We start from the raw sequence: 13,461 nt of genomic DNA on the forward strand, positions 1-13,461 counted from the left end.
CCCGAGCCCTGGCACGACCTTTCCGGGAAGACCCACCCCGGGACCCCCGGAAAACCAACAAGTCCGACATCGGACGACAAGCCGCCGACGCAGCCTGAATAAACTGCGCCACGGCCGACTCCCCAAACAGGAGAGGACAAAAAGGTGAAGAACGCCTAAGAGCCAGAGCCCAAGCAGATTCCACGGAGGAACCCAGCACCGCCTGCCGACACGCGAGACGGGAAGCATAGAACAGGGAAACCGCATCCCGCAAAATCGGCGTGAACAGCTTCAACAAGGCAGCCGACGAACGCGCAGCCGAGGACAAGGTGCCGGACCCCGGGACGGACCCAAGCGTCCCCACATCCTCCACGAGCCAATCCGAAGACAGCTCCAGGAGGGAAAAGAACCGCAAGGCCGAACACAAAAGGCCCCGAGCGCGCAAGTCCTCCGCCACGAGCGCCGCCGAAAGGGAGGGAACCTGCACATGGAGCTGAATAACGCCCACATCGCGGGGAAGGGCAGGGGCAAACAAGCACTCATTCAGGTACTCAAGTTCACCCCCCAGGAAAACCTGAAGCACCGTGGAAGCTTCCCGCCACTCCAGCGTGCGGGAACGACAGAAGGAATGCCAGGAATCCAGACCAAACAAGGGGCAGTCTGCTAGCCAGGATGACTCCGGAACCTCGTAACGGAGCCAGAAAGGGAACGAAGTCCCAAACCTGAACGTGGACGGATCCATTTCCGAGGCATAATCCGGGTCACGCAGGAGGTAAGCTGCAAAGGCCGCTCGCACCACACCAGGTTGGATGCGATAAGCCGAAAACCTCCGGAAGGACGGAACCGACGTACCCGGGGGAACACGGAACCGTACCCGGGGAGGGGCCGACACCAAATCCAACTCGTACGCAGAGGGGGGGAAAGAAAACCCCACTCCTTGTAACAATAAGCCCCGCTCAGTGGGAAGAAAAACCCAGGCGGGGTCCAGCGGGGCCCAAGGCCCCCAAGTCAGCCCCTCCCCAGCCTCGAGGTCCGTCACCACAGGACCCGAGGCCGAGTCCTCTCCCCAAGCCCCGACCCCACAAGACAAGGACGGAGCAGCCGGAAAAGCTGGAGGAAGGGGGGCCCACTGGTCAGACCCTGAAGCTTCGGCCGGGAGACAAGACTCGAATGCCTCTGCCGCCCCCCCGGAAGGGGCAACCCCCGAAGCTGCCCGAGTCTCGAGATCAAGTAACCCCTGCTCCGACCCCGAAACCCTCAGACGCTTCGGGGCCGGAAGCAGGGGCGGGGGACCAGAACGAACAGAAGGGGAAGGACGAGGAGGTGCGGACTGAACCAGGATCGAAGCGACCCCCACCCCCAAGTCCGGGTCTCGAAAAGCAAAGCGGGGCAGCCCCGGGGCATCCGGGGAAGCAACCAACCGAGCGCGTTGCAACAGACGAAACCTAGACTGCAACGCACGTGCCGCCTGTACCCGAAGAGAATCATCAGAGGATTGGGTAAATTGAGTCACAAGCAAGCAGCAACACTCACAGGACTCAGGGTCGAAAGTATCACCGACCCAACAGGCAGCGTGGCAGAGGCAAAAACAATGAGGGTCACCCTGAGACAAGGGGACCGAGCAACCCTCAAACTCGCACACAGCGAGTGGGGACTCCGGGGTCACATCCATCGGACCCACGCGCCCCCTAGGGGATTCCCAGGGTCCTGAGCGTTTACTTTAAGAGGACTCGCGCTCAGGTAGTCCCAGGCAGGGTGCTGCAAACCGGCGCCCAAAACTACCAAGCAAACTTCTAAAGCTGAACCCCAGGGACGTGTACACTCACGGGGACCTAGCAGGGGGCGCCACCGAGGAGAACAGTGGAAGGGCAAAAACAAACTGAATAAAATGACAGAACCCCCCACCAGGCAAAAACAAAAAGAAAAACAAAACCCCGCAAGAGGACAGCGAACCCCAAGGAACAGAGCCGGCCGCGATGTCGGGAATTACAAGCTGAGCAGCACCCTGCGCCCCTACCAGTGCAAACTGCCTCTTACCTGCCGGTAACAAGGGAGAACAGAACACCCAAGAGCCCAACAGGCGGCCGAAAAACCGAAAGGTAAAACGGACCAGCAGAGGCAGACCCCGAGGAGCCTGTGGAAGTTGGCCCCAAGCCCCAAGGGCAGTACTTACAGGGCACCTAGGGAAGGCAGCCCTAGGCGCATGCAGCCCGAGTACTGAAGATAACTCCTGGCTCTCGCACCCACAAAACTAACACCACACTCAAAGCACAGTGCAGTAGCGACACCGGAGCCAGAGCACACGACCACCGCCAATAGCATCAGCCTCAAGAACTGAGGTGTGGGTAGCCGGCGCGGGGGGTCTGGGGCTCCCCCTTCCCCCTCCCGGGGAGGGGGGAGCTGCGCAGACAGCGGCGCGGCAGTGTGTGACGTCACACTAATTTGCTTGTTTTCGGTTGGGGAGTTCTATCCACTAGTTCGATATTAGGTAGCAATTTTAACCAGAATAGGGGGTTTGTTTTGGGGCGCTTACCTTTCTGGGTGCCTGTTCCGGTCGATGGCAGACATAGAATGCTTCCAACTACACGGGGGCTTCTATAGGCCATTGCTCCCCTTGCCTCTCTGAGGGGGCCCGGTTCTGGCCGTGGTCCCCGGTAGGCCTAAGAACTCCATACACATGACTGATGCCAAAGTCTGACATTAGCATATCAGCCTGGGATAGCTCCGGGGAGCCGACGGGGCTCCCCCCAGAAACAGACAAAAACAAAAAGAAAACCCTGCAAAAGCACAAAGTCCCAAGGAGGAACAGAACATGCCACTGTGAATACCTGTAATGGGAGACAAGCTGCACAATACCTTCTCTTGTGCCCCTACCAGCAATGATACCACTTTCTACCCAAGGCCAAACAGTGGCAACAAAAACCCAGCTGGCCCCAAGGACGGGCAATTGCCGAGCAGCAAAAGACCCCAATGGAGGCAGTTCTTGAACGCCTTGTGGAAGATAACCCCAAGATGCCGTCTTAGGCGTCTTGGTACTTACAGGGGGCAGTACTTACCCTGTAAGTACAGAACAGTACAGCAAGTACAGTACAGCAAGCAGTACAGTACTTGTGTAAGTGCACAAGTGAGGTACTTAAAGGGTGCTTAGGGAAGGTGGCCCTAAGTGCATGCAGCCCCAGTACTGATAAATTACTCCTAGCCTGTGCACCACTCACACACACAGCAGAAATACACCACAAACAGAACTGCAAGAGTCAGAGGCCAGAGTCGACAACCGCCACAGTCAACATTAGCCGAGGAAATGAATGCTGTAACAGCTGATGCTGGGGGTCTGGGCCTCCCTCCCCCTCCGAGAGGGTGTAGCAGCCAAGTGGGGGTGGGGGTGAGGTGTGTGCTTTGCAGATGAGCAGCATGACAACGTTAGTGACGCTTACTTGTTTGCTTGTTTTAGTTTGGGAGTTTTGCCTATCTGTTGGGGTTTTAGTAGCGATTTTGACCATGTGGGGTTTGTTTTGTTACACCTATCTTTCTGGGTGCCAGACCCCAGTCGATGGCAAACATGGAATGCTTTCAAAAGCCGACAAAGCCGAAGGAAGGAGGCGGCGTCGACTGTCCACTCTGTGGAAAGGGAAATGAAGCAAGACAAGACGTTGGACACTCCCTCGAATAAGAACGGCACAGAGAGCTAAACCCCGAGAACTCAGCAGAAGAGTTATCTGAAGCGACAACCCCAAAGAGCCACAGACTGCAGAGACCCCCCCCCCCATAGTCGAGACAATGAACTATACTGGTGCAATCCGAATGGAGCCATAACAGAAAGTATTGAGGAAGCAGAATCCAACATAATGCCAGCCGCACAACCGCAAACTCCCAGACAGTGCTGTGAGCCCAACGGAGAGATGGAGCCCAAGGACCCTGACCGGCCTGGCAAGCTCTGGTCACAAACCCCCAGCCAAGAGATGAGGCATCCGTGAACCATTCAGGGGGAAGGGGAAAGTGCCATGGCACCAAACCCCAAAGAGGAAGCCAGTGACTCGGCAACTTACAGAAAGACACGGGTGCGAACCCAGCGATCGCGGGAGAAGTGAAAGGGTCTGTCCCAAAGATACCTGCATGATGTGGTTCTGGGAGTTGTTCTACTCCCCAAGCCTGGCCTGAGGCCAGGCTTGACTTGTGAGAGCTTGATCCACGAAGCTGTTGCTTGGAGCAGCCCGCAGGTGCACATATCCACCACAGCCAGGTTGGTCTGGCACTCCTTGGAGAAAATTATCTAGTTTTCTCTTAAAGATGTCCACAGTTGTTCTGGCAATATTTCTTATACTCACTGCGAGGATGTTGAACACCCGTGGACCTCTGATGTTTATACAGTGTTCTCTGATTGTGCCTATGGCACCCCTGGTCTTCACTGGAGCAGCAAGACCAGAACAGCCTCTAAAGCCAAACCCCGCCCAGCGGGTAAACCAACATGGCAAAGTCCAGGCTCTGCATAACCAATCGAGCAACCGCCGAGCGACCTGGATCCCCCCAAAACAGCTGAAGGCAGGACTGCAACTAAACCAACACCATAGCAAAGAGAGAGAGATGGACACAGTCCGCAAATCCAACAAAAAGTCCAGCCAAGTTGGAACCTGAGAAGGAACCAACTGTGACTTCCGCCAATTCACCGGGAACCCGAACCAGGCAAACTGGGAAAAAACAGATTCCTGGCTAGCAGACACCCAGCGTGGCCTGGAGCCCACACCAACCAGCCACGAAAGACGGCTTCCAGCCAGGAAGGCACCGGAACCGCGAACAGCCCCATACCAAGGGAAGAGGAACCGAAACTAAACAAAACCAGAACCAACAGAGGTGAAACCGAGTCTCACTGGAAGCACACACCAAAAGCCTCCAAACTCCTCAAGGGGAATACAAGAGGAAGAAAACCTCCTTAACCCTTGTGATGTTCAGGGCTAATTAGCATTTGTCACCCACAGGCACATACCAAAAAAAAAAATATATATATTATTTTTTCTTCTAAACCTGTTAATTTGTGTTTTCTGATCATGGGAAAAATAATAAAAATATCGTAAGTGGCATATATTGCCCGCTATAGGGCGGGGAAGTCTGGCAAAAAACAGGCGCTGACTCAGCGTGCGTCCCAGGTGGTCTTTTGCTCTCCAGCTGTCAGACAGGAGTGGCCACAAAGGGATAATTACCTAATTATTTCAATGTCTCCGATTGATTTTTCGTAGTTTTTTGCTGTAATATTATTCAATAGTGTGTAGTGTAATATATTTATATAATAAAATGAGTGAATCATCGCTGTACTCAAAAATATGGTGTACATATTGTTGATTCAATTATTATGTTCATCAAACAGTGAACAAATACTTTGTTGGCTATTACACTACATACACAGGTTATATATAAGTATCTGCATGTTTTGTTCACCATAACAAACCACTAAGTTGGTATTATGAGTCAAAAAGCAACAAGGAGTGACTGCCACACATCAGCCAGCCACTTGCTGCCACTCGCTCCCTCAGCACCTCACTCGCCCACATTCTCCTCCCACCATACTGTTTTTGCTTTTATTCACTATATACAGATGTTATATATAAGTATCTACATTCGTGTTCACTATAATGAACCACTAAGTTGGCATGCTGAGTGGCAGTGGCAGTGGCAGCCAGTGGCAGCCCGCCACTGGCTGCTACCTCCTCCCTCCCTCAACTCACCTGACTCACCCACATTCTCCTCCCACAATACTTTTTTTGCTTTTATTCACTATATACAGACATTATATATAAGTATCTACATGTTTTGTTCACCACAACTGTACAACTAAGTTGATATAGTTAGTTCAGGCACTATGGAGCCGTCGCTACACACAGTCAGGTGCGGCTGCTTCTCTCACACATTCAAGGTCAGACACACTAAATATTTCACCCCCAACAATTCAACTAAGCCGGTATAATGCCCAAAGAGCATAGTGGCCACCCCTACTAACATGATAAATCATGCAGATGTTGCCACACCCATCACCAAAATGGCTTCTTCCCCCACACTCCTTTTGCTCTTATTACACTGTATATACACATTATGTGTAAGTACAGTATCTACATTCATGTTCACCATAACGAACCACTAAGATGGTATGCTGAGTGGCAGTGGCAGCCAGTGGCGGGGCTACCACTGGCTGCCACTCCCTCCCTCACCTCACCTCACCTGACTCACCACCATTCTCCTCCCACCATACTGTTTTTGCTTTTATATACAGACGTTATATATAAGTATCTGCATGTTTTGTTTACCATAGCGAACAACTAAGCTGGTATAGTGAGTCCAGACAGTAAAAGGTGGTTACACAGAGTCAGCAGACAATACTACCTCCCTCCCCACCAAGATTACTCCTCCCACTACAGCGCTAATTATCACAACAATCCTACTATTATCAGAATCCTGGTCATTTTTATTACAGTCATGGGTCTTCTGTAATAATAGCATCGCTAAATAATAGCATGAACATGTATATTATGACATTTTTAGGCGATGCTGTGGTTACAAGCTGAACAGCAGTGCTGTGAGCTCATGCTGCGTGCGTCAGGCTTGGTTGCTCACTCAATACTGAGGCCCTCACACCCGGGAATTTTGCCCACGATTTTTTTTGTAAATGGCGTCTGTTTACAAGAGCCCTAAAAAGTGAGGTGAACCCCGTGTATCTGCGGGCCGTTTAAATCTTGCGTAGTACTCCAATACATCATATGATGGGATGCGCAATTTATAGCAAGTCACTCAACCCATCATATGATGTGTTGCGCAACTTAAGGGTTAAAGACGAAACCGAGGACACCCGGAAACAAACCCAGGGTGAGCCCTACCTACGACATTGGCCGGCAGAAAAGACGCACCATGGGAACGAAGGTTCATTAGTTGGTCATATTGAAAAACTTTAAAATTTATTTTTATTTGTAACCCCGATAAAAAGAGCTCCATGGCAAAAATTAACAGGATAATGGGTCGGAGGCGCAGGAGCCGGATGAATATACAGGGCAAGGACACCAGGCACAAACCAGTGCCCAGAAGAAAAAGAAAACACTCCAATGAGCGGGCTCTCCCTCCCCCCTGTCGGGGAAGGAGAGGCACTAATGAGCGGGCGTGCTAGTTGGATGATGATTTGATTGTTTCGTTATTTTCTCTTTTTGGGGGGAGTTCTTTGGCTCTGTTCGGATGTAGGTTGCAATTTAACTAGTTGGAGGTTTGTATTGTTTCGTCTACCTTTCTTGTGGTATCCCCGGTCGATGGCAGACATGACAAACTCTAAACGTAGAGTGCTCATATGGCTATTGCTCCCTGTGCCTCTCTGAGTGGACCAAGTTCTGGCTCTGGTCTCTGGTAAGCACACAGAACTCTAGAGACTAATGACACCAAACTAATATGGCACATGTCAGTTTGGATAGCTTCAGGGAGCCGGAAGTCCCAAGACCCCCGACGTACCCCATGGGTACATCCTCCAGCAAGGAAGCTTCAATAGTGAGTGATTCCCGAATGCCCCAGGGAAGATAACCCTGAAATGCAAGGGTAGTATCTGTACTTACGGAACACCTTGGGAAGGAGACCCTAGGCACATGTAGCTCCTGTACACTATGAGACCTGGCCACATCACAACACACACATTTGGAAAAGCCACTCAGAGCAAAAATCCAGAACAGGAAATTGAGGCCAGAGGTGACAATCTGACCGCCAACACAAGAACTGTAGTGGTGGGCTGCCGGCTCACTTTAGCTGGCTCCCCCTCCCGCTTTCGGGAGGAAGGGGGGGTTGCATTAATGAGCGGGAGTGCATGTTGCATGAAGTGTTGCTTGTTTGTTTTATTTTTTTGGAGAGTTCTTTTGCTCTTTCCGGACATAGGCTGCAATTTTTACCAGACTGTGGTTGGTTTTGTTTCACTATATTTTTGGGTGACTTCCCTGGTTGATGACAAGTACGACATTCTTTAAATGTAAAGTGCTCATAGGCCATTGCTCCCTGTGCCTCTCTGAGGGGGCCAGGTTCTGGTTTATGGTCCCCGGTAAGCAAAGGACTCCTGTGACTGATGACCCAAAACTAATATAGCACTGTATCAGTTCAAATAGCTTCAGGAAGATGATGGGGCTCCCCATAGAAATATAATTTTGTAAACACTTAATGTACAGTAAATAAACTACATACTAGTGCAGAACAGTACACAAACTTCCTGCTAGTGCAGAACAGTACACAAACTTCCTGCTAGTGCAGAACAGTATACAAACTACACACTAATGCAGAACAGAACACACGCTACAAATGGTAAATCAACAGACAGTTGAAATTGACGAACTGTGGTTCTATTTATGAATGACTACACATTTACTTTTCAAGTTATATCCACAAATGCACACAGTACTGTGATTTAGTTTCCTACACTCCCTAAGAGTCGTAATGGACGATGACAAACTAAAAAATATATTTTACATATTAATTAATGCAAAGTAATAAGGCCAATATCTCTAAAATTATGATCAATTAAAGGATCTGAATATTCTGTTTATGTACTTATGCAGGCTTATCTTCCTATTGAATGCCAATGCCCTAAGAAAGCCATAAGGGTGCGAGTGCAATAAGAATGCCTCAAGCCTGAGAAAGATCAAAATAATTTACCAAAAGCAAATGCTCAATCAATACTTTCCCTAAAGTGGCATATAATATCTACAGCAACGTTACATTGGACTCCATAACACTAATTACCTGTATAAGTAATTAGATTACTACATGAGAACAATAAATTAAGATGCTCTACCTAAACTCACCATCATTAACAACATAAGCCAATTTTCTATTGACGATTTCCTGAACGAAGGAAATGATGTGAGGAACATGTTCTGTTACTCTTGGTGCAAGAGAAGGACGAAGGACTCGCAGCTTATCCATGTCTGCGAAGAATTCCTGCTCGTATAATTCAGTAATCTCCTTGAAGTTAACTTTGAGCTAGAAAATAGAGACAAACATGAGGGATATTATAACCACAATGAAAGGTCACTCACAAGTCATTGACAGAACGCATAGCTGAAACAGTCGACTTTGTCATTAATTTTAAGATTTCAAGCACCAGTTACAGAGCATTAAATACCATATTTTCCATCATATTATACACATCACTACTTAAAGAACCTCCCCTATTTACAAAGATATTTTGTGGGGAAATAACCGGCATTGAATGTAATGAAATGCCCTTTTCTGGGTGAGTCCTGGAGGCTCCCCGGAGTTATCCAGGCTGAATGGATATGTATAACTTTCTGGCATCAGTCAATGCATGGAGTTCCTGCCTACCAGGAACCACGAGCCAGAACCTGGCCCCCTCTAGAGAGGCACGAGGAGCAATGGCTTATAGAGAACCCCCTTGTGGTTGGGAGTATTTTATGTCTGCCATCGACCGGGGATAGGCACCCAGAAAGGTAGGTGCCCCAAAACAAACCCCTATTCTAGTAAAACTATTGCGACCAAAGACCAAACATGTGGACAGAACTCCCCAAACTAAAATTAGCCAACGAGCATGACGCCATCACATTACCGCGCCGCTGTCTGCATAATCCCCCCTCCCCGAGAAAGGAATGGCGGAGCCCCAGACCCATTCGCCAGTGACCCAACCTTTAGTTCTTAGGCTGGATGTCAAAAACACGAAAACACCGCTGACCAGAGGGAGGAAGGGAGGAAGGGATGCTGCGGAGCCTCCGGGACTCACCCAAAAAATGGTATTTCATTACATTTAACGATGGTTTTCTGGGGGAGCCCTGTCGGCTCCCTGGAGCTAACTACCCAAAGATAAGGAAAAACAGGGACTTACCCGGGAGTCCTCACTCATCAACACGAAGTTGAGACAACTGGCTGCAACCCAATGCAATGCAGGCCTGACGAGGCCCAGGAACATTCACCAGGTAGCGAGCGGCCAGGACCCTGTTCGACCTCCTAAAACCCTGGGTCCAAATGTCCACCCAAGACATGCTGCCAAAGATGGCAGTCAAAGCAGCAAACTTACGAACGTCATGGGCCTGGGGATAGACCACAGGCTGGCTAGATTTAATAATTCCCTGAGACCCGAGCATGGGAACAGGGAAGAAGGAAAATTGGATCAACCCAGAGCACATCACCGGCTACCGAACCCGTGGCGCAAATAACGGCGGAGCCGCAACCAGACATAATACACAATGCACCCCCAGCCTGACCAACCAAGCATCAATGACCCAAGACCCCCTCCAGAACGCAGCCATCTCATTCTTTGCCAGAAAAGAGGGAGACGGTTGCAAGTGAACAAAACGACCACCAGGACCGAAGGAGCAGAAACCCCTGCGCTGGAGGAGAGCATGAAGTTCCCCAACCCAACCCCCAGAGGCAAATGCCAAAAGGAAGAACGCCTTTGAAAAACAACCTCGAATGGATGGGGCCACAACAAACCGAGGAGGAGAAGAGAGAAACGAGAGCACGCAGTCCAAGGATCAGAACGGCTTAGGTGGTGCATGAGCAGGCCGGAGGTGAAACAACACATGAGACAGCTTGCAAAATGGGGCAGAAGTAACATCAACACAGGGCTAATACATTGTATGTACTAGCCCTATCTATAAATCCATCAATCTTTGTAAAATCTCTTGGACGTATGTACCTTACCTAAATAAACATTTACTTTTATTATTTATTTAGAACCCCGACAAGCACCCCTGACCAAGGAACTTGCAGGTACAAAGATACGAAACGGTCGAGGCCCTACGTACTAGGCCAAGATAGAAATCCATCAATGTTTGTTACACACCTTGTATGGATGTACCTTACCTGAACACTTTTTTTTTTTTTTGTGAACAGCATCGCGACATAAGAGCGAAAAGGGTAAGGAAAAGGGGGTGAAACACACCCCCATGAACGACGGGACCGACGAACCCGAAGGAACACGGAACCGAACCCAGGGAGGGATATACCCGAAAACAACAGGAACAAAGAGGGAAGGAACAACCCCACTCTGAGGAACTGCCAGCACCACACCAAAAGTACAAGGACCCAAGAGGGGCAAACGGGGCCGAGGCCCCTCAGGTAACCCCTCCCTAACCCAAGGAACCTCTACGGCATGACCCAGGGCCGAGCCGCACCCCCAAAGCCCCAGCTTAACAAGGAAAAGCCGGGGCAGCCGTGCAAACACTAATGAAGGGAGCCCACTAGTCAGACCCATACGGCACGGCTGGAGGAACCGACTCGAATGCATCCGCCGCCACCCCGGAAGAGGAAAACCCCCAAGTCTCAACCCAACCAGACCCCGCCCCAACCCCGAAACCCTCCTATGGTTTGGAGCAGGAAGCAAGGGAGGAAGTGAGTAGAACAGAAGGGGAGGAACAAGAAGCGGAAGGAGCCAGAGCCGAAGCGACCCCCACCCCAAAGTCCAGACCCCAACCACCAAAACGGGGCAGCCTCGGGGCATCCGGGGCCGCAAACCAAGAGTGTTGCAGCAACACACACCCAGCAAGCAACGCCACAGTTGCCTGCACCTGATTATCAAGACCAGTGGCCTGGGTGAAGGAGAGCGCGTACCGACAACAATCATCGGACGACTCCGGGTCACAAGAACAAGGACCCAACAGGCAGCATGGCGGAGGCACAACAGACGAGTGTCACCCTGAGACAAGGGGACAGATCAACCGTCAAACTCGCAGGATGCGAGGGGGACTCCGGGGACACATCTAGGGGACCACGGAGCCCCCGTGGGGTTTCGCAGGGCCCTTAGCCTTTGGTACATGCTAAGGGAAGCCCAGGCAGGGTACCGCGAACCGGCGCCCAAATCTACCAACAAACTGCTAAAGCTGAACCCCCTGGACGTGTCCACTCACGGGGACCAAGCGGGGAGTACCGCCTACAGAAGAATTCGAAAGAAATTCACCTAGAACAGGAAAGGGGGACCATAGTAAAAGCAGACCCCCACTAGGCAAAAACAAAAACAAAAGAAAAACCCCGCAAGAGGATAACGTACCCAGGCAGAACAGAGCCAGCCGCTGTTAATGGTGAAAACTAGCTGTGCAGTACCCTGCGCCCCTACCAGTGACAAAAACTACCACCTACCCAGAGACAAACCAGGGCAACAAAACCCCAGCTGACTCCAAGGGCAGCCCAGTACCGAGCAGTAAAGGACACAGCGGAGGCAGAACCCAAGGTGACTTGTGGGAGGTGGCCCCAAGCCCCAAGGGCAGTACTTACAGGGCACCTAGGGAAGATAGCCCTAGGCACATGCAGCCCGAGTACTGTGGAATCTTACTCCTGGCTCACACCCCACCGGTAGAGACAGTCCACACCACAAGGCACAGAACTGAAACAAAAACCGGAGCCAGAGGCACTCGACCAGCCAGTATGACAATCAGCCAAGAACTGCCAGTTGGATCGCCGGCGTGGAGGGTCTGGGGCTCCCCCTTCCCCCTCTCGGGGAGTGGGGGGGGGGGTTGCGCAGACGGTGGCGCGGCGACGTGATGACGTCATGCTAGTTTGATAATTTTGTTTTTGGAGTTCTGTCCACTCGTTCGGCTTTCGGTAGCAATAATTTCACCAGAATAGGGGGTTTGTTTTGGGGCGCCTACCTTTCTGGGTGCCTGTCCCGGTCGATGGCAGACAGAATGCTCCCAATCACAAAGGGGTTTCTATAGGCCATTGCTCCTCATGCCTCTCTGAGGGGGCCAGGTTCTGGCTCGTGGTCCCCGGTAGGAAAGAACTCCTAGCACTTTGACTGATGCCAGAAAGTTATACATATCCATTCAGCCTGGATAGCTCCGGGGAGCCGACACGGCTCCCCCCAGAAAAGGCACTAAAGACACATGCAAGGTGACCAAACACCCCAGTCAGGAGCCATCGATGCAATCCCGCCAAGCGGGGAAGAGTAAACAAGGATGGAACAGTGAACAAGGGTGGCGGAGTGAGTAGAGTATCCCAAGAAGATACTTGCTCCAAACGCATGAGCCTAACCAGAGAAGCAAAGCTCTCCAAAGTACCAACGATGGAACTCAAACCGTTCCGTACGTCCAAGGAAAAGTCCTGCCAGTCCTGTAGAGAACTGTGAGGCAGCACCCAAGCATATAACCAGCAGAGTAGCAAAGAATAACTAGACTACCTGCAAGTGTGGTCTAGAATAGACATGCGAGACACCGTACCGACACTCAGAGCACCCAACGCGCACCATTGCCCGCCAAAATATCACCCGCAACTACTGAATACGCAACAAAAGATAACTAGTTCCTTAGTGTTTGTGTTTATTGACCAATCCCCATGAAACAATAGAAACTGGGATAGTGGCACAAGCCACCCTTGCGGCACATTGTGGGCACGAAACAACAGGCATAAAAGGGATAAGCGCAGAATCATGAAAGACCGGAGGAATGACCTGCACTGTAATAGGCCCGGTGACTCGCGGAACCAATTACCACGTAACGTGGTAGTGGGGCCCCACGATTGGTGCAAGGACGG

At 50.9% G+C, this 13,461-nt stretch overlaps 1 protein-coding gene across 6 annotated transcripts in view; it reads right to left on the reverse strand.

Moving 5' to 3' along the window:
• The window catches only part of CysRS-m (cysteine--tRNA ligase-like protein, mitochondrial), a 156,107-nt gene that overhangs the window by 81,476 nt on the left and 61,170 nt on the right, over positions 1 to 13,461 (reverse strand). For all 6 annotated transcript variants that reach the window (XR_011223584.1, XM_045760549.2, XM_045760550.2 and 3 more), the window contains one exon: positions 8,787 to 8,964. Coding sequence is in view for 5 of the 6 variants with exons in the window: in XM_045760549.2 (XP_045616505.1) it covers positions 8,787 to 8,964 (178 nt within the window). In the remaining variant the exon portion in view is untranslated. The remainder of the gene's footprint in view (positions 1 to 8,786; positions 8,965 to 13,461) is intronic.

Source organism: Procambarus clarkii, chromosome 63, assembly GCF_040958095.1.
Source record: "Procambarus clarkii isolate CNS0578487 chromosome 63, FALCON_Pclarkii_2.0, whole genome shotgun sequence".
In the NCBI taxonomy this organism is placed as follows: Eukaryota; Metazoa; Arthropoda; class Malacostraca; order Decapoda; family Cambaridae; genus Procambarus; species Procambarus clarkii.